Source organism: Fusarium vanettenii, assembly GCF_000151355.1.
Source record: "Fusarium vanettenii 77-13-4 chromosome 2 genomic scaffold NECHAsca_18_chr2_1_0, whole genome shotgun sequence".
NCBI lineage: Eukaryota > Fungi > Ascomycota > Sordariomycetes > Hypocreales > Nectriaceae > Fusarium > Fusarium vanettenii.
Genome location: NW_003315867.1, coordinates 1,056,042 through 1,078,134, shown reverse-complemented (window position 1 = coordinate 1,078,134; position 22,093 = coordinate 1,056,042). Strand labels below are relative to the sequence as shown.

The 22,093-nt window shown below is 54.2% G+C and overlaps 9 protein-coding genes across 9 annotated transcripts; 7 read left to right on the top strand and 2 right to left on the bottom strand.

The window, feature by feature from the left end:
- Positions 1–1,130: 1,130 nt before the first annotated feature.
- Positions 1,131–3,738, top strand: NECHADRAFT_57965 (uncharacterized protein; the record flags this gene model as incomplete). Its single annotated transcript, XM_003046405.1, has 1 exon — positions 1,131–3,738. One exon carries the CDS (start codon positions 1,131–1,133, stop codon positions 3,585–3,587), a length of 2,457 nt encoding a protein of 818 aa, XP_003046451.1. The 3' UTR covers positions 3,588–3,738.
- A 1,207-nt stretch (positions 3,739–4,945) lies between these two features.
- On the top strand, positions 4,946–5,652 carry NECHADRAFT_99138 (uncharacterized protein). Its single transcript, XM_003046404.1, has 3 exons — positions 4,946–5,128; positions 5,191–5,298; positions 5,349–5,652. The coding sequence occupies exons 1-3, from the start codon at positions 5,004–5,006 to the stop codon at positions 5,539–5,541; spliced, it is 426 nt and encodes a 141-aa protein (XP_003046450.1). The 5' UTR covers positions 4,946–5,003; the 3' UTR covers positions 5,542–5,652.
- Positions 5,653–6,238: 586 nt separating this feature from the next.
- NECHADRAFT_102418 (uncharacterized protein) lies at positions 6,239–7,573 on the top strand. The gene is made up of 4 exons (XM_003046403.1): positions 6,239–6,298; positions 6,351–6,488; positions 6,539–6,636; positions 6,691–7,573. Exons 1-4 carry the CDS (start codon positions 6,273–6,275, stop codon positions 7,512–7,514), a joined length of 1,086 nt encoding a protein of 361 aa, XP_003046449.1. The 5' UTR covers positions 6,239–6,272; the 3' UTR covers positions 7,515–7,573.
- A 148-nt stretch (positions 7,574–7,721) lies between these two features.
- Positions 7,722–9,238, top strand: NECHADRAFT_57958 (uncharacterized protein). The gene is made up of 3 exons (XM_003046402.1): positions 7,722–7,889; positions 7,946–8,190; positions 8,240–9,238. Exons 1-3 carry the CDS (start codon positions 7,739–7,741, stop codon positions 9,131–9,133), a joined length of 1,290 nt encoding a protein of 429 aa, XP_003046448.1. The 5' UTR covers positions 7,722–7,738; the 3' UTR covers positions 9,134–9,238.
- Positions 9,239–9,302: 64 nt separating this feature from the next.
- On the bottom strand, positions 9,303–9,617 carry NECHADRAFT_32323 (uncharacterized protein; the record flags this gene model as incomplete). The annotated part of the gene is made up of 1 exon (XM_003045841.1): positions 9,303–9,617. One exon carries the CDS (start codon positions 9,615–9,617, stop codon positions 9,303–9,305), a length of 315 nt encoding a protein of 104 aa, XP_003045887.1.
- Positions 9,618–10,823: 1,206 nt separating this feature from the next.
- Positions 10,824–12,121, top strand: NECHADRAFT_32832 (uncharacterized protein; the record flags this gene model as incomplete). Its single annotated transcript, XM_003046401.1, has 2 exons — positions 10,824–10,978; positions 11,029–12,121. The coding sequence occupies 2 exons, from the start codon at positions 10,824–10,826 to the stop codon at positions 12,119–12,121; spliced, it is 1,248 nt and encodes a 415-aa protein (XP_003046447.1).
- A 298-nt stretch (positions 12,122–12,419) lies between these two features.
- On the bottom strand, positions 12,420–13,287 carry NECHADRAFT_90803 (uncharacterized protein; the record flags this gene model as incomplete). Its single annotated transcript, XM_003045840.1, has 3 exons — positions 12,420–12,553; positions 12,622–12,764; positions 12,812–13,287. The coding sequence occupies 3 exons, from the start codon at positions 13,285–13,287 to the stop codon at positions 12,420–12,422; spliced, it is 753 nt and encodes a 250-aa protein (XP_003045886.1).
- Positions 13,288–14,166: 879 nt separating this feature from the next.
- Positions 14,167–15,648, top strand: NECHADRAFT_90802 (uncharacterized protein; the record flags this gene model as incomplete). The annotated part of the gene is made up of 2 exons (XM_003046400.1): positions 14,167–14,394; positions 14,464–15,648. 2 exons carry the CDS (start codon positions 14,167–14,169, stop codon positions 15,646–15,648), a joined length of 1,413 nt encoding a protein of 470 aa, XP_003046446.1.
- Positions 15,649–17,880: 2,232 nt separating this feature from the next.
- On the top strand, positions 17,881–21,986 carry NECHADRAFT_103351 (uncharacterized protein; the record flags this gene model as incomplete). Its single annotated transcript, XM_003046399.1, has 6 exons — positions 17,881–18,304; positions 18,361–18,642; positions 18,677–19,657; positions 19,707–21,004; positions 21,053–21,458; positions 21,509–21,986. The coding sequence occupies 6 exons, from the start codon at positions 17,881–17,883 to the stop codon at positions 21,568–21,570; spliced, it is 3,453 nt and encodes a 1,150-aa protein (XP_003046445.1). The 3' UTR covers positions 21,571–21,986.
- Positions 21,987–22,093: the final 107 nt, after the last annotated feature.

The window sequence follows — 22,093 nt, the reverse complement described above, 5'->3', positions numbered from 1 at the left end:
GCGGCCCCTCCTGGCCCTTCAGCACCCGGCTTCAGCGGGTTGGACGCCACCAGACCGAATGGCAGCGTACCCGCACCCTCGAGCCAGCCCTGGAAGTCCCCGCCGGCAAGTACCGGTACCGGATGTCGCCTGCTCAGCCTGTGCATCCGTCGCTCGTCTTGGTACCGCTACTTCAGGGGACGTCTCCCTGCTCCCCACTCCCATTAAGAGGGCCCCGTTGCGAATGAGCCCCGGTCCACAGTGACAAGACCCTTCACGTCGACTGGGGGCATCTGGGGGCTTGGTGTCTTTTCACTGCGCTAAGACATAGAAAAAGTACTTACAGCTCCAACTCCCGCTTTAGCACTTGCAGGGCCCAAGAAGAACCTAAGCACAATTCATGGGCGCAGTGGACCTCCCGCCCTTCCCTGTCCTGTCCGGTACGGTACCTCGCCGCTGAGCCCAAGCCTGACGTCGACTTTCCCACTCAACCTGCAGTCCCTCGTTGGCTGCAACTTGGAAGTTGCTTCCTGCTCATTGGCTTGGTCCATTCCTTCCCTTCCCTGCTGTCCCCAGCGCTGAAAAATTGTCTTAATCCCGCCCCCCGAAGCCCGCGCGCCTACCCTTTTTCTTTGTGTGCCTGCCTGCACCTACCTTGCTTGCACCTTGCACCTTGCACTTGCTACCTTAATTACCTAGCACCTGCTGCTTCTCGACAATTACCACCACACACGTCTCGCCACGCAACATTCGCCCACGTCCATGACCACGTCCTCGCCCGCGTGCTTGCATTCATCCCATACCTTACACACGCCTTACATATCCACAATCACCGCCTTGCTCGACTGTCACTGCACATACAGATACAGCCGTCAGCCAACTACTTGCTCCTCTGGAATCGCTCGCGCGACTGTCGATACGGCCGACCTAGACCCCCGGGGACTCCTTGGTTAGTCGCCAGCGCAGTGAGCCGCTTGACACGACCCTGCAGCTCTCCCTCGTCTCTCCCGATGACCAGCTTGGTCCGACCGCTTCGACGACTCCACGATGCTCTCGCACGCCGCACATAATCTCGACAACTTCGACTGTACATCGGCGACGATACTGGCTGCTCGCAACTAGCTTCCGTCTCTGGTGACGTACTCGGAGCCATGGCCCTGTGGCCATTCCGGCGCCGGAGCAGCCGCAAGCGCTCCCGCAGCGGCGCGGCTCTCTCTGATGCAGAGGGTGCGCCGCCGCCTACAAATGAGGGAGTCAAGGCTGGTTTGAAGAAACGACGTACCGAGCCTGCCCGTCTACAACGAGCAACGCGTACTTATAGCTTCTCACCGGGACGCCAGGATGATATTCGAGTCGACCGGGATCGTGATGACCGCTCTCCCGCCCGTCATCGTCCCGGTCGATCGAGGACCACCGGGAATCGCGATGAGGACATTGGGGCGTGGGACCGCACTCCCACGCTCCGACCAACTGAACAACCAGGAAGGAGGAAAACAAGTAAGAGGAGGAGAGAAGAACGGAATAGGGAGGCTGAGATCAAGGCAATGAGCAATTTCGTGCCAGTACGGCCTGCCACGGATCAATGGACTTCAGGCCGGCCGATGAAGAAGGATTCCAAGAGATCCAAGACTGGTGGGATTGGAAGGCATCGGCCCAGTCGGACGTCGGATGTTTCTCTCCCAGTCCCAGGATCGATTCATTCGAGCCTGTCTTCCGACTCTGAATTTGGCTCATATAAGGTGTCGGCACTTGCTGCCCTCGCCCCACGACCGACGCTTCGATACACGCCCAATTCACGATGGACAACACCACACTTGCCTGCTCCTCACCGGTCAGGCTCACAGCGGAGGAAGCTCCTAGACCAGGAGCCAATTCCAGAGGAAACAATGAGGGCGCACAAACGTATCGATTCTCTCGCCGACGATCTCGATGCCCACGACCTCAGAGAGCTCATGGAGAGGGATAACCGACGACGGGAGAAGAAGAAACAGAAGGAAAGGCAAAAGATGGAGCGTCGATTGGCCCAAAGAGCCGAGAAACAAAAGGCGGAGGAAATTGAGGCCAAGAAGTCTGGCACTCCGCCGCCAGAAAATCTTGAGAGAGGAGTGATGGGCCGTGAACTTGCAGGGTTGGGTATAGAGCCCGCCTCGGCTGTCATTGTCTCCAAGCCAGATGTCTCTGAAGAACCGGAACCCATGGATCTTACTGCTGATGCTGAAGAAGTGGTCGAGTCTCCCAAGAAGACCGAGGAGTCGTTCCACCGCACAGATACGGTCACCTCCGAGCAACCGACGCCGATGGAAGAGGTTGCTACGAAAGACACATCTTCCATGATGCGGACGTCTACAGACACAGGACGCATCTCCCCGGGATCACGACGACTGTCTGGCATCTTGAGATCGGTGAAATCACGGTCTAGGTCGACCCTTCGTTCAGACCGAGATAAGATGGTTTCTCCTCCACCTGAGACGATCAACGAGGAGGATGTGCTACGTCATGACACACACGACTCTGACGGTAGCAGGGCCGGCCATTTCTCTATCAAGGCATTCTTGCGGCTGGGCAGCAAGCGACAGAGACACTCAGGACCATCATCCTTCTCCAACACATCTCGAGAAGAGATGCAAGCCGCCGCAGCGGCGGCTCAGGCAAGGGCACAAGCGCAGGCGCATGCACTTGCCAGGCTCGAGGGCGAAGATTCGCCTAATGCCTCGCGCACTAACACGGGCAACTACATCTCGCGCAAACCCAGCGCTGGTGCTCCCAAGCGGACTCGATCCCGCTTCCGGGAAGACCTTCCCGAGTTGCCGCTCTCACCGCCAGCCTCACGCGTGCAGTCCCCAGAGGCTGAGCCTCCGATGCCCGTGCTTACCGAGCAAAAGATCCACGAGATGGAACAGCTGCGATCTTTGGGTGTGCGTTATGATACGCCCACATCAGGCCATCGATCTGTCGATGCCGTCCGCCGCACTACCCCCTCCACAATGGAGCGAGCATATGTCTCGCCATCCCCGGAGGCTGGAATGTCGATGTCTTTGGCCTCGATTGACTCTGAAGGTTCCTGGTTGTCTGGCAACCCTAGTGCCCGAAGAGCCGCTATGCGAGACAGCATTCGACGTGCTAACCAGCGTGAGCATGTCGACACGACTGATTCTCCCACCAACAGTACCGAGGAGGATCTTGAGATTGTCGAGGACGAGTACCTGACCAAGCTTACCCCCCGACGAAACTCTGGACAGGACTTGATGGGCCGCCGTTCTGGCGAAGGACGCCCTAGCAGCGACGAGGAGGACCTTGTTGACGACGCCGACATGAAGTGGGGTCGCGTCGGTTCTCAGCCCGAGGTTGTGCACCGATATACCATGAAGAGCCACGAGGGCCTTTTGGAAATGGAGTCCGAGGATGAGGACAGCCAGGCATCCCCGATCTCGCCTTCATCGCAGGAGGATGCCGACATCCAGCGCGCTAAGAGCGTGAGTCTGGGTAAGGGTCACGTTCGCAACTTCAGCGCTGGTAGCGCTAAGCTGCTCGATATTACTCCTCGCCCCTCCGTGGATGCCAGGAGAAGCTCGGAGAGGCGACGAAGCCACGTTCTGCCTGCTATGTGAAGAGAGAACTGATACTAAGCCGCTCCAGACGAAGAGTCTCCCACTATCTCGCCAACGAAACGAAAACCACGCTCTTTACCTTTTCTTAACGTCAGCACTGACCGAAGTCGCTCATTACACATTTTCCTTACTATAAAAACGAGAAAGGTACAAAAAAACTTGGAAAACAACAACAGGCGGAGACTCTTTTTCTGGACGGCGACAACTTCAGTTTCACAACTCTCTAGCGGCTGGGACTACAGGCCCAGAAACCTGCTCTTGATGTATGACTACGACCTTGATGACGGCGCTCTTCAAGTTTGCTACCCGGATTTTCTTTTCTCGACTACATATACCGCATCTTTTGATACCCCGCGTCGACCGCCCGTTATGGACTATTTTGAGACTCGACGTGCTTGATTCACCGCATATTGGCAGGGGAGCCTAGCTTTTTTTTCAACCGAGCCCATTCGCGCCTACTTTGAGGTGCTGTCGCTCTTTGGGAGCTCGGTGTCATTCTCCTCGTAATAGAATGGGGAGATTGTTTTGTTTTCGGTTAGCCGGGGTTTTTTTGGCGGTTAGGGAAAAGGGATTGATTGATTGATTTGAACATTTTTGGGACTTCTTTGCTTTTGCACTTGGGAGGCCAGAGGAATAAACTTGGAGCCCGGTACTGAGCTTGGCGTGAAAGCGGTTGATTCCATGAACCATAGATATCATTGTGCTTGAAGGGGCGGAACACTGAGAAGAGTAGGAGTAGGAAAGTCGGATATCGACGTGTACTTTTTTGCCCAGAGGAGTGAAGGTGTAAATGCTTGTATCTGATAGGTTAATTAACCAGCTTGAACAATATCTTTTTTGATGTTGGAGGTGTCCGTGGATGTGTATTCGCAGTTGGAGTTCATGACATGGCTATAGGCAGTGAGATGCAGCCTGACTAGTCCTAGATGAAGATTGATCAGAAAGAGCATGTCAATTCTATTAGAAGCCGTCGCAACCTGAACATTGATTTGATATGAATAAAGGATATACATGCTCCTTGGCAGTGTATCCGTCCGTCTGGTGGAATCTCCTTGCTTGCGCTGGGACTGCCATCGCATACCGAGCTGGGATCTAGACCAATTATGATTAGATTCTTCTTAGACTCACTAAAATATAGATAAAAGATTAACAACTTATTGTATAAATTCTACAAAGGCTTAGATAGTGCTTTAATAGTAGAGGTTAATACGCTCTGGCAGCCCTCGCGCAAGCAAGGAGATATGCGTGAACTATCTCCTACTTGACCTGATTCGCCAATTGCATTTGATCGCCGGCTCCACTTCCGGGCGGCAAGAGCCAGAGCTCGGTGATTGGAAATTCAGATGTTTTCTGTCCATCAACATCTGAATCTACCTTGCATCACACCTGCGATTCCCTGCAACGCAAGTATTCAAAATGGCCTCTCCATCCCGTCTTTTGCGACCCATCATCTCCCAGGCTGCTAAGCCCAGGGCCGTCGCCTTCGCTTCTAGACCTTTCCACAGCTCGGCTGCCAGACTCGCAGTTCGGGATATCAAGACGTGAGTGAGCACGGGAGTAAGAAATCTGTATTTTTTTTTCCATCTAATGTTGAGATGTTTAGTACTGCCGAGTTCAAGGAACTCGTCTCGACGACAGACAAGGCTGTCCTCGTCGACTGCTTCGCTACCTGGTGCGGTCCTTGCAAGGCCATCTCTCCCATCCTCTCCAAGTATGGATCCAGCCTCAAAGAATTACTCATCATTCCTAACGCTTCAGCAGACTGTCTGATCAACCCGACCTTCAGAGCGTCGAGTTTGTCAAGTTTGACGTTGATGAGCTGCCTGATCTGGCGGCTGCGCTCGGTGTCCGCGCCATGCCCACCTTTTTCGTCTTCAAGGATGGAAAGAATGTTGACGAGCTGGTTGGTGCTAATCCTCCGGTGCTCGAGCAATTGGTGAGGAAGCATGCTTAAGCATAGCATGAGGCTCTTTGTGTATTGGTTACCAGTTGTCAAGATCCGTGGGAAAAGGCAGTGTATATTAGACATTGATAAGCTGGATAAAAAGATGTACTGGTTTTGCATAATCATATGATGGCATGTTGAATAATCGAGATGCCTATCTATCTCGGTACTTGAGTGTTGCCATGTATTCGGCTTCACCCGCATTGCAACGGCGAATAAACGATGCATGTCGTGCTCTCATCCGGCCTTCTACTTTCAGAGATGGTGTCATCGGAGGTGGAAAGCCGTAGCGTCAATTCGGCGAGTGTCAACCACGCCTTGAGCCTCCGACAATTATGACAGCAACCAAATACAAGGTGTATCATTGGATAGACAACCCTCCTTCAACGACAAGACATGTCAAACAAGGCTTATCATGTTGCATGAGGATTCACTCGTTCGACAACTTGCTTGCTTCTTTCAGTCGGCGTGGCTGGGCCACGCCGGTACCGAGATCGGTCGCCCTCGGGTGCCGGTCCTCGAACCGGCTTATCGGGGGGTGGGCCAATCAGCGGGGTGAATTGGACCGGCTCGACGATCGGGGCTTCAACTGAGAGCCGAGCCCAGTCGGTCTATAAGGTATCTTTGAACGGAACCTTGTGGGTAATTCTTGGTCTCTCATATTCCCTTCAGTTTCAACTCTCAGCCCTTTTCGAATTGCCTCGTTAGCGACTTGAATTTAGCGAAAAGAACCTGTCAACATGTCCAACACAATCGTCGTCGTTGGGTGAGTTTGAGATAACCTGCTCATCATGAGGCTGGATGCTAACATGAGGAAGTGCCGGTGTCATTGGCTTGACGTCGGCCTTGCTGCTCTCCAAAAACAAGGGCAACAAGATCACCGTTGTGGCCAAGCACATGCCCGGCGACTATGACGTTGAATACGCCTCGCCTTTCGCTGGTGCCAACCACTCCCCGTAAGTTCATACAGACTTGAGTAGCATGCATTTCACTTACAAGTTTCAAGTATGGCGACAGCAGAGAGCAGTGAGTGGGAGCGTCGCACTTGGTATGAGTTTAAGCGTCTGGTCGAGGAGGTCCCTGAGGCCGGTGTTCATTTCCAGAGTATGTCCCCTTCTTTACTGAAGTGGAAGACTGACTAACATTGTACTTGTGAAGAGTCGCGCATTCAGAGGCGCAACGTGGACACTGAAAAGGCACAGCGGTCTGGTTTCCCAGACGCTCTCTTCTCAAAAGACCCCTGGTTCAAGAACATGTTTGAGGACTTTCGTGAGCAGCACCCTAGCGAGGTCATCCCCGGCTACGACTCCGGTTGCGAGTTCACGTCGGTGTGCATCAACACGGCCATCTACCTCCCCTGGCTTCTTGGCCAGTGCATCAAGAACGGCGTCATCGTCAAGCGTGCCATCCTCAGCGATATCAGCGAGGCCAAGAAGCTGAGCCACACGGGCAAGACGCCCAACATCATCGTCAACGCCACCGGTCTTGGCTCCTACAAGCTGGGCGGTGTCGAGGACAAGACAATGGCGCCTGCGCGTGGACAGATTGTGGTTGTGCGCAACGAGAGCAGCCCCATGCTCCTCACTTCAGGTGTCGAAGATGGCGGTGCCGATGTCATGTACCTGATGCAGCGAGCAGCTGGCGGCGGCACCATCCTGGGCGGTACCTACGACGTTGGCAACTGGGAGTCCCAGCCAGACCCCAACATCGCGGCTCGCATCATGCAGCGCATCGTCGAGGTGCGGCCCGAGATTGCCAACGGCAAGGGCGTCAAGGGTCTGAGCGTGATCCGACACGCCGTCGGCATGCGGCCGTGGCGAAAGGACGGAGTCAGGATCGAGGAGGAGAAGCTGGATGATGAGACTTGGATCGTGCACAACTACGGACACTCTGGATGGGGTTATCAGGGCTCGTATGGTTGTGCTGAGAATGTGGTGCAGTTGGTTGACAAGGTCGGCAAGGCGGCCAAGTCTAAGCTGTAGTTTTAAAAGGCCTGAATGAGTAATAGTAATTGGATATTGGAAATACCGTATTTGTCCTCAAACTTGATATTGAACTTGCTATTGTCGTTGATCTCAATGGTGACACGAGCAGAAGGAGCCTGGGGTTATGCATATTGCGGGGCGAGCTCCAAGCTCCATCTCAACCCCTGGCCGTGATGTTGAAGCTCAACCTCTAGAGGCCAGCGATGCCCACAACCGACACCATGCCAGAGCCCGCGCCTGGCATCCTCACTCAAGCCACGCGCTTCGTGCTAGATGTCGCAAACGGTCGACATGTCCTCTCCAAGTTTATACCCGTCGCGCTATGGCTCGCCGACGCGGTCCTATGCGGCCTGATCATCTGGAAGATCCCTTGTGAGCTGCGCTACCTCGAACGTCAAAGACCCCGAAGCTGACATGGACTTGAATAGATACCGAGATCGATTGGGTGGCGTATATGGAGCAGGTATCGCAATTCGTGTCGGGCGAACGAGATTATACCAAGATGGAGGGTGGCACCGGTCCCCTCGTCTACCCGGCTGCCCACGTCTACACTTATACGGCGCTATACTACATCACGGACGAGGGCAAGAATATTTTCCTGGCGCAGCAGATCTTTGGAGTCTTGTACATGGCAACGCTGGCGCTGGTCATGCTCTGCTACTGGAAAGCCAAGGTGGGCAATTGATCGAGAGTTGAGAACGAGCTCAGCTAACTGGATTCAGGCACCCCCGTACATTTTCCCACTCCTGATCCTCTCCAAGCGACTACACAGCATCTTTGTCCTACGATGTTTCAACGACTGCTTCGCCGTCTTCTTCCTCTGGCTAGCAATCTACTTCCTACAGCGCCGCTACTGGACCTTTGGCAGCCTCGCCTACACCTGGGGCCTAGGCATCAAGATGTCTCTCCTCCTAGTTCTCCCGGCGTTGGGCGTCATCCTCTTCCTGGGCCGGGGCTTCAGGGCCAGCCTGCGCCTCGCGTGGCTCATGGCCCAGGTCCAGTTCGCCATCGCGGTGCCCTTCATCGCCAAGAACCCGCGCGGGTACGCGGCGAGGGCGTTTGAGCTGTCACGGCAGTTCAAGTTTGAGTGGACGGTCAACTGGCGCATGTTGGGCGAGGAGCTGTTCCTCAGCAAGTCTCTTGCTCTGCTCCTCCTCTTCCTCCACGCTACGGTGCTCTTGGTCTTTATCGCAAACAGATGGATCAAGCCTGCTGGCCGACCTCTGTCGGCTCTGATCCCGTCCTTCCTCCGGGCCAAGTCCCCCTTTACTCAGCACGAGGAGCTTCGCATTTCCAACTCTGTCACCCCGCAGTACGTCATGACGACGATGCTCTCGGCCAATGTCATCGGCTTGCTGTTTGCGAGGTCCCTCCACTACCAATTCTATGCCTATCTTGCATGGGCGTCGCCGTACCTCCTCTGGCGAGCCACGCGCAGTCCCCTCATTGTGGTGCCTCTCTGGCTCGCGCAGGAGTGGGCTTGGAACGTCTTTCCCAGCACCGTCGTCAGCTCTATTGATGTTGTGAGCGTGCTGTTTGCGACCGTCGTGTTGGTGTATTTCGGGACGAACGACTCGGCGCCAGAAGTCAAGGATGTCGAGGCAAAGAATAAATAGAGATAGATATGTGGCACAGGTCACTCTTCTTCGGAGTCGCTAGGGGGCATCTTGCCAACGTTGGATTCGTCTTCGGAGTCGTTCAAATCGTATGCATTCTTGGCGAATTCCTTTGGCCTGTGCAAGCTTGATCAGTCTCGTCCTCGTCGACGCTGCGGTTTAACAATCCTCACCAATAAGCCTGCTTGCGCCAGAGCTTCTCGTCGCGAACAACATTGACAATCTCGCCCATAGCCCGAGTATCCTCCCTGCTTTCCTGATATCGCTCCGCTAGGACGAAACCGCCGCGCTTGATCCAGATGGTGTTGCGGAAGCGCTGTGCCAGCTCCAGAATGAGGGGCTTTGTGTCTGGGAGCTCGCAGGTGTAAAGGTTGTTGCCTTCAGGCTTAACAACTCTAACTATGGACTGACCAGGTCCGAGGACGTCTGGAGGTGTCATTGACTCCTCGGCAGCCGCGAGGACATTGCGCTTAGGACGACCCATGGTGTTATACGATTGGTGATTGATATTATCGTCCCTGGTAGAAAATGTAATTTTTTCTTGATAGACTGGAGGGGTGGAGGGGCAGACACCGATAGACGGATACACCTTGATACCCTCGAATCACGCTAGAATATCCTTGTATCTAAGCTTGGGCCTATCGCGGAATTCCCCCATCTGGATACACCGGACTGGTCACGAAGAGACGACATCGTCAACCATGTTGGGTATCCTATCGTTTCTTTTTGTATACTCAAAGATGAGTGGACGAGACTCGGTTACTATCCGCTCTTATCTCGGAGGCACCACAAGCCATGTTATGTTCACTCTCCACCGAGGTGTGATCTCGGTCGTGCCCCGAGCCGCAGCTGTGTTACGTATCAGATTCACAACCCAGGGTTGAATCACAGATCAGAAGGGGGGGTGGTAATTTTTGTCAGCAGGCAACTCTTGCTTCCCTCATGGCCAATTGAGTTATCCGTGGCGTCTCCATCATCTTCACCGAGCACGGTGAGGACACGGCCCGGAGGCGGCTCAACATGGTACACCCCGTTTAAATTATTCGGCAGCGGACGCTACAGGTCCGGCTGGTGTGATAGGACCCATATTCTAACCTCGCATGGGTCCGGTTCATGTGAGCCCTCGATGTGGATTCCTGTCTCCGTTCTGGAAGCATTTGCTTGTCGAGCTCTCACTTCGCAGGCGCACGCCAGGGGCTTCGTTATGGATCTGCCAGATGTAGTCATTCCATGTGCGGGGAGCGAAAAGTCTGGCTTGTCCAGGTGACCCTGATATGGGCTTGATTACAGATCTTGTCGTGGCCTGGACTCACGAGATACTCAGGGGAGCTTCATGGGAAATGGGTATATCTACGGATACTGGCCGAGTTGCTGCCCATACTGACCTTTGTCGTCCATCTTGTTTTCGTTGAACCACTTAAGCCAATAGTCCTGTCGCCAACTCCTTCAATCGGCTTGATTGCCCCTTGCAATGGATGCCTCGATGCTCACCGGCCTAGTTGCGGTCCAGTCCATCTCGGCCGAGTCCCCGACCGAGGAGCTCTACCGTCCCTTGACGACCCCAGCCAGGACAGTCCCTAGGACGTATCCAGGAGCTCCTCACAGCGAGTCTTTTGACCTTCATCGAATCTCCGTCCGCGATGGTCACCAGTCAGGAACCACCACTCCCCGAGCTGAAAATGATCTCGAGATGAGCAGGCCCTCCAGCCCTGAGGCTGTCGAGGTGATGCCTAGTGCCTGGCAACCCTTTATGAATCGCTTCAGACTCTTTGCCGTTTGTCTCGCCAACTTGGGCAATGCCCTCAGTGACAGTGCTGCTGGTGCTTTGATCCCGTACATGGAAAAGTAAGCTGGCTGTATGCCCCTATTCGTAGCTCTGGCTGACAATCGTCAAGGTACTATAACATCGGATATGGTATCGTCTCCCTAATCTTCGTCGGCCAGGCCATCGGCTTCATCATGGCAGCCGTGTTCCTAGACGCCCTACGAGCGAAACTCGGCCGTGCCAAACTCCTAGGCCTTGGTCAAGCCATGGTCACTCTATCCTACATCCCACTCATCTGTGGAGCGCCCTTCCCCATTATTGTTTGCTCGTTCTTCTTCGTCGGGTTCAGCATCTCGGTGAATGTGGGCATAGGAAACCTCTTCTGTGGTGGCCTACGCAACGGTACATTCATGTTGGGTCTTCTGCATGGGACCTATGGCATAGGAGGCACCGTCGGTCCCCTCATCGCCACCGCACTCGTCACGGCCGCCAATGCTCTCTGGACGCGCTACTACATACTTACCTGCGCTATTGGCGTGTGTACCTTTTCGCTGGCCATGTGGTCTTTCTGGAACTACGAGAAGGAGATGAGTCCGGCGGTGAGGGCGAGGGAGACGGCCCAGGCTGGGGAGTCTATGATGAATAGCATGTTCATGGCTATGAAGCTGCGGGTCGTACTTCTCGGCTCCATCTTCATTTTTGCCTACCAGGGCGCCGAAGTGTCCATCTCGGGTTGGGTCATCTCGTTCCTCATCAACGCCCGCGACGGAGACCCTTCATCGGTGGGATATGTGACGGCTGGATTCTGGGCGGGCATCACTCTCGGTCGATTCTTCCTTTCGGGTCCTGCTCACCGCATCGGGGAGAAACCCTTTGTCTACGGTCTGACAATCGGTGCCCTGGCTTTCCAGATCCTCGTCTGGTTCGTACCCAACATCGTGGGGAACGCCGTCGCCGTGTCCATTGTCGGTCTGCTGCTGGGACCCATCTACCCTTGCGGAGCTGCCGTCTTTATGCGAAGAATGAACCGGCGCGAGGTCCTGAGCGGTATCGGCACTATTAGTGCATGTGGCAGCGCAGGAGGTGCTGTTGCGCCTTTCATCACTGGTCTTTTGGCGCAGGCCGCGGGTACATTTGTGCTTCATCCTATTGTGATTTTCCTCTTTCTAGTCATGCTCCTTTGCTGGTATTTCCTACCAGACGAGGAAAAGAGGGATGAGTGAGCTGCTAATAGCGAAAAAGATTGTGTAAAGATGGAATAATACGGGATGAGGAAAGTCAAGACGGAAGAATGGCTATATCTGATCAAACGTGCAATGTTGAAAAGTACCAAGTTGTTACCAAAAGCGGGCGTTTATATCTAGATACATCGGTAGTTATTTATATGCAAAAAGTCTATGAGAAATCTATAACGTTTCGTGGTAGATGGCTCGCATCTACTGTTCAATTCTATGAGTCTTTTGATCAAGCATAGACACTTTCCTTTCCTGTTCTTATTTCCAAAATAGGTAGGTAGACGAATTAGATGCGGCCACGGGCAGCGTCCTTGACGGACAGATCGCCAGCGACAATCTCCTTGACGGTCTGGGTGATGCTGGACCAGTCGCGGAAGGTGACAAAGGGGACGTTCTCGTTCTCGCACCAGGTAACGAGGTCTATGAACATGTTAGTGGTGTAGTCTCAAACTCAAAGGGTGGCTGTCAGAGTCATGAGCAGTACGTACCCATGTCAGCCTTGGCGAAGAGCAGATCGGTCTCCTTGGCAGCGGAAAGGTCTGAAACACCATCGCCGGCGTAAAACATGGTAGGTCGGTTGGGAAGGGAAGAGTATTTTCGGATCTCGAGGGACTTGTCATGGCCGTGAATACTATACGAGTCAGTATCTCAAACCAAGACAAAAGGGAGGGGTGTTACCTATCATCATGGAACTCAATTCTCCAGCCACCCTCATCGTTGAGATCCTTGCCCTCTCGCGCCCTCACATCGTTGCTCACAATCTGAATATCCCATCCAGGTCCCAGAAGCACATCCAGAAGAGCGCGGATGATGGGCTGCATGCCACCGCTTAGGATGACAATGGGCACGTTGTTGACCTTGGCCCAGTCGTAAAACTCCTTGAACCCAGGGTCCAGCTTGATGTTGTGGAGGAGGATTTTGATGCACTCGTCAAAAGGGGTCTTGACGCTATCCAGCATCTCGACGAAGCTGTCGCGGAAGTGCATGCGGCCGTAGAGAACGTCCTTGTTGAGTTGACGGCGGCGCTCGACACCAAAGCCCAGGTTGTCGGTCATGTAGTCATTAGAGTCGGCGGTGGTGACGGTGCCGTCAAAGTCTGTGAAGAAGATGAACTTGGGGTTGTTCTTGAGAGCTGGGGTGTCTGAGGAGGCCATGATGACGGTGTTGGGGGTGTTGAAGAGGAGTATTAAGTGTCTCGTAAGCTCTATCCCAAAGTCTATACCGATTCCTTGCGTGCCAGATAAATGAGCGAGCGATGTTGGTCTTATTTAGACGTTATCTCAAGGATAGACTTTTGTTGCTGAGAAGATATGACAGAGAATCAAAATGGCGGGGGAGGGGCACGTTTTCATGAGGAGGAACAATGCGACAACGGAGGGTCGCAGAAACTGACAACCCGAGAGAAGCGCAATATAAACTGGATCAATTGATTGGAAGATCTAACAACCAAGGATCATGACTAGTGAGATACACGACAGACACAGGAAAACAACGCATATCAGCAACTCTTTAACCGTCCTGGCGGTGGTTGGCTCCTTGATTGTGCCTGTTGAGACTGTCGTCATTAGATCAAAAATCTGCCCCTCCACACCTCTTTTTTTTTTTTCTAGGTGTCCCCCACCAAGCTCTCAGCGCACAAGCCCCCTGTGAACGCCCCGAGAAACAGCTCTCGAGACCCTGACTCAGCCTCTAGACAGTTCCATGAGCGATGAGAGCCCCGCTGCAAGGCACATGCACCCGCGTTTTTCCAGCTTCCTCAGCGGCAAAGGCGGTGACGCGGTGGGGGCCGGTTCTCGCTCCGGTTAGCGGCAGAAAAACGCCCGGGACGGAGCGGCAGATGGACCAGTAGCAGGAACAGCAGCTTTATGGTGGGTGGTGGTGGCCCGTGGTGGTAGCTTCTTTCGGCTCGGCCCATGTAGGTTCTTTCTCAACCTTTTGTGCGAAGACAGCCCGCCCCCTCCGAGAGTCAATTCGCTCCCACGGGACTCGTTCGAGTCAACGCTGCACCTACAACCGTTGCAACGGTGCTCGTCATGCAGCCCTTTGCCCGTCCTGCGGCGAGGCTTGCCTGGGGTCACGCTCGACTGGGGTTCGATCTGTCGACGAGGCCGGGCAGGTCAAGATCCCTCGTCCAGAACCCGGCAATATGTGTGCGGTGCAGTATACAAGCCATTGGCCTCCAGCCAAGGCTTTTCTCCAACCAGACACCACCCAACGGCTCAGGAAAGGGCTCAGGCTCAGGCTCGAGGACCGATAAGGAAGTCGAGGCCGAACTCCAGTCCATCCTCAAACCCAAACCCCGACCGATGCCCTTCAAGCCTCAACGCCAGATCGAGGGACCCAGGGCAGAACGACTAAGGCTAGGCCACCCGAACTTCGAGAAACCTGCAGAGGAGGAAGAGAAGCCTCACACTTTGAGAGTGGAAGCGAAAACCGAAAATGAGAAGCCGAACGAAACCGCTCAACCGCAAGAAACTCGCTCAAGAGCCGAGGCCCTCCGAAAATTGGCGTATGCTCAACTCGGCGAGTTGAAGGAAAAGTTTGCCAGTGCAATGGACACTTTGCAAAACCGGGCGATGAATGCCTCCCAGACCCTCAACGATATTACCGGCTACACTAGCATCGAGTCCATCAAGCGTCAGAACGCCGTGATAGAGACACAGCTGGCCGAGGCGCACGACCGAGTCCGCAACGCCCGCCAGGCATACAAGACATCCAACGCAAGCCGCGCTGCCACACAGCGAGAGGTTACAACATTATTAGCGCGGAAGGATAGCTGGTCTCCCGGGGACCTGGAGCGATTTACCGAGCTTTACCGGGCAGACCACGTACTTGAAGGAGAGGTCGTCGCCTCCCAAGAAACACTTACAGAGGCTGAAGCCGACGAGCAGAGCTTGAGTATGCGTCTCAATGCAGGCATGCTGAAGCGGTATCATGAGGAACAGATTTGGAGTGACCGGATCCGGAGAGCAAGTACCTGGGGCACATGGGGCCTAATGGGCATGAACTTTGTGCTCTTTGTCGTCCTACAGTTTGTGGCAGAGCCCTGGAAGCGACGGAGGTTGGTCAAGGGCGTTGTTGCCGAGGAAAAGGCTGTGCTTGAGGAGGTTCGAGGCGAGCTGGAGCAGGTCAAGCTCGCGATCGAGAAGCGGGATCAGCTTGCAGCAGCTGAAGCCCTGACCGGAGCTGTCAAGGCAACGGACTCTCCTGCGGAGGCCGCGGCATCCGGAGAGGCAGTGGCCGCCGAAGGCTTCATGTCAACCAAGACAACACAGACTACAGATCCCGTTAAACCAGCGGTGGCAACACCAATAGAAAAGCCCACAGCACCACCAAAGACATGGGAAGAGATGCTGGAGGAGCTGAAGGACCCCGAGTGGTGGAAAGAAAAGGCAGAGGACCTGTGCAGCGAGCGACGAATAGACCTGCGCATGAGAGACGCCTCGCTGTTGGCGCTCGAGGGAGCGTTGGCGGGAGCGTTTTTGACAGCAAGCTTCATGATGCTTGTGAGATGATGAGTCTATGAAAAACCCAACTTGGATGTAAAAAAACTGAACATAGTGTACAATATTTTAATGCAGAAGCTGTAGACTATTTGCTTGACACATAAAAGAAAGCATTTCACTTAGACTTAGACCTGGACACAAAAGACTCACGATGGATGCTTGCTTTGAACTCTGCATGCTCCCCCGCCGCCAATCGGGCAGCGGCATATCCCATGACACACGGCTAGCGGATGCTCACCTGGTAGGGCTGAAAGGGTCAGAAGGAGGACAATCCTTCCAAGGACCCTTTGCTTTTCTTTGACAGGTCTTCCCGCAGAGGAACGGTCCCTGTCATCTAACTTCACCAGGGTGACTCAGGGATCTTATATGAGCTTGGATGAAGAGATGATGGTCTTGAGGTTCTGATTCGCCCGCCCAGAAATGAAGCTGGGTCGTGTCGAGGTCTGAGATTGATTGCACCCAACTGATAAGGACCATGCGCGCAAGCAGCGGTCAGGTCAGATCTGCGACAGGCGGTGTTGGGTGTGTTTGTGGTCTGCTGCGTGAGGTGAGGGGGGAAAACCGGTTGGTCTGATTCTAGGACTTTGTAGGACTCGAAACTCACCTTTTGTATATGTGTCACATTTTATAATCTTTTATGCCTGATGCGCCATGCGGCGGGTAATAATCCACCGCGCGGCGCATGGGGAAAAAAGTAAGAATTAAGATGGAATCATAGGTGACATGTTCGATACATACGTCTACGGTAATTCTGCTTAACGGTTGAGTTCGGTTTAAACTGTGTTGAAGATATCATGCAAAACATGCCCATATGTATAACAGTCTTCGTTTCGAAAGCTTGTTTCATGACCAAGATTCTGCAGATGCACCATGTGCCTCATGAATCCCATGCCTTGGAACTTCTGTTTCAAGTAGGACACCTACAAACAGGTCATTGTCAGAGCCCAGTTTTGAACAGCACAACAAAGCATGGTTAATTGTCCTGGTGGACAAACCCCTCCAAGGCGCACATCATCCAGTCCTAATGTGCACTATATGGAATCCAAATTCTTTGCCCGCGTAAGCATGGCGGGCTGTGCCATCTGACCAGAGGCAAAGCCTCCCTCTTGTGGCGACACATTTAACATGCCGTCTGCTACGTTGCTATTCACCTTCTGATCCGCAGCACCAGCGTCTCAGCCGGACAATGAAAGAGAGGAAACATCACCAAGACGAGAAGGCTGCGGCATATATCGGCTGAAACACCTCCTTGAGAAAGAGAGGGAAAAAAGCCGCCTGATCATATCAGAGCCCAGTGCCTTGTCTTGGTGGCCGAACGAACCCTGCTACAGTGCAGATACTCGTACGTCGTGTCGTCCACCCGTCAAGCAAAAGAGCTACGCCGCCGCTACAAGCTCCCCCCGGCCAGCCAACAACCCAGCCTGATCGACGACCCAAGGTAACGCAAGAGCGGTCTAAGCTCCCTGGGCTGGGTACAGTACAGTGCCTTAGCAGCAGGTCTCGTACCTTATGGAAGGTTTGGGCATTGGCTCTGGAGCATTGGGCTTTCTCTTCCCGCCTCCCCCCCTGCCTGTCTGCCTCGCCTTTTCCCTCTACAGACTCTCCTCCCTCTCTGTTCTCTACTTACAGGATCACCAGGGGAAAAGCATTGTTAGGGAAAAACGACTGGATTCGAGAGCCATTGCTTGCTTGTCTCGCTGAGGGGATCCATACCTACCTCTACCTGCCGTGAGTGGTACCTAAGGCTAGCTTACCGCCCGCTATCCATCGCTGCCGCATGCAAAACACACACAAAAACCCGACCCCGCCAAACGCCCAAAGCCTGAGGTCGTTTAACCCCCTCCCCAGAACCTCGACCTCGTCACTGACGACATCTCCCACCACACCACCCTTTGATCCTCCTCCCCCCTCCTGACTTCTCCTACTCCTAACCCGCCAGCTTCTGCTTCTGCTTCGTACAAGCCAAGCGACAGAAGCCCGCCGGCCAAAGGCCACGCACGCACCCGGTACCTCTCCGCCTGTGCTGCTGTGCTCGGTACCCAACCACGCGAGACGTCAGCTGTCGATCCCGTCGTCTCGCCGTTCCTCCTGGGCAAAACCTGTCGACCGTCCCTCGCCCGCCGCATCCAAGGCGTCGCAGAGGTTGCGTATACCGGCTCGTCTTGACGGCTTTCGCCTCCGTCCCATTCCTCCCTCATCTTTCCCCGTCTCGCGCGAACGCATCGCGCACCCACGACCGCCATGAACGACGAGGAAGCAATTCAGAATATCTACAAGAAGATTGAGAGGGAAAAGGCCCTCATCAACGCCGCTAATGCGATGAGGGCTCAGACCAACAACGAGGCAGTCCGCTCCCGCCTCGACTCTCAGATGCGCGATGGCCGCCGAAACCTCAAGTTCTTCGAGGAGAAGCTGCAGGACATCCAGCAGCGACGTATCGGCCAAGGCGTCGAAGGCATGTCCTTGGACGATGCTGGCGACGACGCTCCAGCGCCCCCTCCCAAGGATGGTTCAGGCAACTGGGCGGGAGAGAGGGGTTCCTACGGCTCTGGCTCGGGGCAATACGGTGGCGGCCACTCTGATCTGATGCCTCCGCGCCATCCTTATGCCAGTCCAGGACCTGGCTCTGGTATCCCGAGGGCACGACCAAACTTTAATAGGCTAGGTTTGTGATGGCCTCGCTCTTATCTGCCTACCCTACGCAGAACTAACACGGGACAGATCTGATCAAATATGACACACCGCACTTGGGACCCCGCATTCAGCTCATGCTATCGCAGATTCAGTTCAAGCTCAATGTTGAGGAGCAGTATCTGAAGGGTATTGAAAAGATGGTGCAACTCTACGGCATGGAGGGCGATCGGAAGAGCAAGGCCGACGCCGCTGCTAGGAAAGTTGAGAGCAAGCAGAAGATAGTATTGCTGAAGCAGGCGCTCAAGAGATACGAAGAGCTGCACATCGACATGGACACTGCGGATGCCCAGGATGGTGAGCTTGTCTCTTGTCTCGACTAGTGTTGCATACTGACATGAAGTAGACGACTCGATCAACACACCTAACCTCAGGAAGCCCCTCAGTGGAAGCCTGTCGATTCGAGTCCTTGCCGTCAAGGATGTTGATCACGCTCCTACTGGAAGATTCACGCGAGGACCCGAGACTTTCGTTGCCGTCAAGGTTGAAGACACCGTCATGGCTCGAACGAGGGCCTCGCGAAACGATCGCTGGGAGGCTGAATATCACACCATCGAGGTGGACAAGGCTAACGAAATCGAACTGACCGTCTACGATAAGCCTGGCGAGCACCCAATGCCCATTGCCATGCTTTGGGTTCGAATTTCCGACATCATTGAGGAGATACGCCGCAAGAGGATCGAGGCCGAGATGAACAGCTCCGGTTGGGTGTCTGCGGACAGGATGGGTAGCGCTTCTGCTCCTTCGCAATTCCCAATGAGCCCATCTCAGGGCTCCTTTGGAGGATCCCCTACATCGCCCGACGGCCCTCAGCAGGGCAACGAACAGCCTGGCGCATACGGAACACCCGGTCCTCAACCTCAGGTCAACACAGGACCCATCGAAGGGTGGTTCAATCTCGAACCCACAGGACAGATTCAGCTTCAAATGAGTTTCAACAAGAGCGACAGGCGGCCTGTCGACCTCGGTCTTGGACGAAAGGGTGCCGTCCGTCAGCGCAAGGAGGAGGTTCACGAGATGTACGGCCACAAGTTTGTGCAGCACCAGTTCTACAACATCATGCGCTGCGCTCTCTGCGGAGATTTCCTCAAGTACTCGGCCGGCATGCAGTGCGAGGATTGCAAGTACACTTGCCATACCAAGTGTTATTCCAGCGTGGTCACAAAGTGCATTAGCAAGAGTAATGCAGAGACAGACCCAGACGAGGAGAAGATCAACCACCGTATTCCTCACAGGTTTACTCCTTTCTCGAATATGACTGCAAACTGGTGCTGTCACTGCGGTTACATCCTGCCTTTTGGAAAGAAGAATTGTCGAAAGTGTTCCGGTAAGTTTGTGATTGGTAATTCACTTTGGACGGGACTAATGCTGCCTAGAATGTGGTCTTACTTGCCACGCCCAGTGTGTTCACCTTGTTCCAGACTTCTGCGGCATGTCCATGGCCGTGGCCAACCAGATCTTGGACGGTATCAGGACTCAAAAGCAGAGGCAGGCCAAGGTTTCGTCACTCACCGAGAAGACCCTCCGACCTGGAAAGACGAGCCCGACTAGCACTCACTCCGCAGCACCTTCGTACTCGAGCTCCAGTGTTCCCAGTTATGCGCCCGGGCCAGCGTCCCCTGAGGCGACCGAGGCAGCGAAGCTCATGTATAACCAGCCTCAAGGGCAGAGACCACACCCCGATCGAACATCCTCCAGCTCAGCGGCAACCGCAGCTGCCAGTGCAGCGATGTCTGGCGCCCCCGGTGGTGCTCAACGGCAACAGTCGGACTACGGACGTTACAGCGGTGGCTATGACCAACAGGAGGATGCGTATGGTCAAGCAAGTCAACCTGGTGCTGGACAGCAGCGCAAGTACAACCCCGCAGACTATGCCAATGTCAACCCTGGCTATGGTGGGCAAGCTCCTCAGCAGGCTCAACGACCTGTTCAGCCACAGCAGTATCCTCAGCAACCACCTCCTCAACAACCGTTGCCCCCGGTACCGCAACAGCAGCCGCAACAGCAGCAGCCCTCTTACCAACAACAGCCGCAGGTGCCTCCGCACAAGCCCCAGGCGGAACCCATGTCTCCCTCTCAGGGATCCGTGTCTGGCGGACAGCGAATGCAGCTCCCTCTTGCTACCGATCCCGGCACTGGTCAGCGTATTGGTCTTGATCACTTCAACTTCCTTGCTGTGCTGGGTAAGGGTAACTTTGGAAAGGTCATGTTGGCTGAGACCAAGAGGTCTCGAAAGCTTTATGCTATCAAGGTGCTCAAGAAGGAGTTTATCATTGAGAACGACGAAGTCGAGAGCATCCGATCCGAGAAGCGAGTGTTCCTGGTGGCCAACAGGGGACGACACCCCTTCCTTACCAACCTGCACGCCTGTTTCCAGACCGAAACCCGTGTCTACTTTGTCATGGAGTACGTCAGTGGTGGTGATCTGATGCTTCACATTCAGCGTGGACAATTCGGTACCAAGCGAGCGCAGTTCTACGCTGCTGAGGTTTGCTTGGCCCTCAAGTACTTCCACGAGAACGGTGTCATCTACCGTGATCTGAAGCTCGACAACATTCTGTTGTCGCTCGACGGCCATGTCAAGATTGGTGATTATGGTCTTTGCAAGGAGGATATGTGGTATGGTTCGACAACGAGCACCTTCTGTGGTACTCCCGAGTTCATGGCTCCCGAGGTATGTCTTGACGATGACTGAATGTGAGATTTCTCTAATGTGAATTAGATTCTGCTTGACAAGAAGTACGGACGCTCCGTCGATTGGTGGGCATTTGGTGTCTTGATCTACCAGATGCTTCTTCAGCAATCCCCCTTCCGAGGCGAGGATGAGGACGAAATCTACGACGCTATCCTTGCTGATGAGCCTCTGTACCCGATCCACATGCCTAGGGATTCCGTCTCGATCCTTCAGAAGCTGCTCACTCGTGAGCCGGATCAGCGACTCGGAAGCGGCCCAACTGACGCACAGGAGGTGATGAGCCAGCCTTTCTTCCGCAACATCAACTGGGACGACATCTACCACAAGCGGGTGCAGCCTCCTTTCATGCCTTCTATCAAGAACCCGACGGATACCAGCAACTTCGATTCCGAGTTTACGAGTGTTACCCCTGTTTTGACCCCAGTTCAGTCTGGTAAGTTTTTCTTGACTCTCTGGAAGTCCCATGCTAATATTTGTCTCCAGTCTTGTCGCAGGCTATGCAGGAGGAGTTCCGTGGCTTCTCTTACACTGCCGACTTTGATTAAACGACTGCACACAAGATTGACGATTTTGCAATTCTTTGTTGACATGATGGCGCCGCGGTGAGGAATTGTCTTGCCTATCGGATACCCAGGCGTGATGGTTAGATGGACCGGACACCGCGGGCAGGTGATGTCGGTGCAGCGAGCTCGGGGAGAGCGTCTCGAGGCGCTTCCATTGTTTGCTGTTTGGTTGTAGGTGATTTGTTGTCACGGAAAGAGGTTGGAGAAAAAAACAGGATGGTCAAGTCGTGGTTGAAGCCATGTCAGGGGCCAGAGTGGCAGACAGCGGACAGCAATGGGAGAAACAGCGTGTCTGCTTAATAGAAGCGAGAAGTAACGAGGCTCTTGGAAACAAGCCGAAGGGTAGCTAGTAGTAGTATGGTATACTCTTGTTTTTATAGATCACGATAGTGGTTGTCATGCTGCGTGTGGGTAGTCTCGATAATCAGTAATGTGATATGTGTTCAAGCGTAACTACGGTTGAGACCAAAGATCGGGCCTTTCACGACCTTTTCTTCGTTCCGCT

Coding starts and splice junctions, on each gene's coding strand:
- NECHADRAFT_99138 (XM_003046404.1), top strand. CDS start 5,004: ATGGCCTCTCCATCCCGTCTTTTGCGACCCATCATCTCCCAGGCTGCT. Junction 5,129..5,190: donor GCAGTTCGGGATATCAAGAC/GTGAGTGAGCAC, acceptor TGAGATGTTTAG/TACTGCCGAGTTCAAGGAAC. Junction 5,299..5,348: donor ATCTCTCCCATCCTCTCCAA/GTATGGATCCAG, acceptor ACGCTTCAGCAG/ACTGTCTGATCAACCCGACC.
- NECHADRAFT_102418 (XM_003046403.1), top strand. CDS start 6,273: ATGTCCAACACAATCGTCGTCGTTGG. Junction 6,489..6,538: donor GCTGGTGCCAACCACTCCCC/GTAAGTTCATAC, acceptor ACAAGTTTCAAG/TATGGCGACAGCAGAGAGCA. Junction 6,637..6,690: donor GGCCGGTGTTCATTTCCAGA/GTATGTCCCCTT, acceptor GTACTTGTGAAG/AGTCGCGCATTCAGAGGCGC.
- NECHADRAFT_57958 (XM_003046402.1), top strand. CDS start 7,739: ATGCCAGAGCCCGCGCCTGGCATCCTCACTCAAGCCACGCGCTTCGTG. Junction 7,890..7,945: donor GATCATCTGGAAGATCCCTT/GTGAGCTGCGCT, acceptor GGACTTGAATAG/ATACCGAGATCGATTGGGTG. Junction 8,191..8,239: donor TCTGCTACTGGAAAGCCAAG/GTGGGCAATTGA, acceptor AACTGGATTCAG/GCACCCCCGTACATTTTCCC.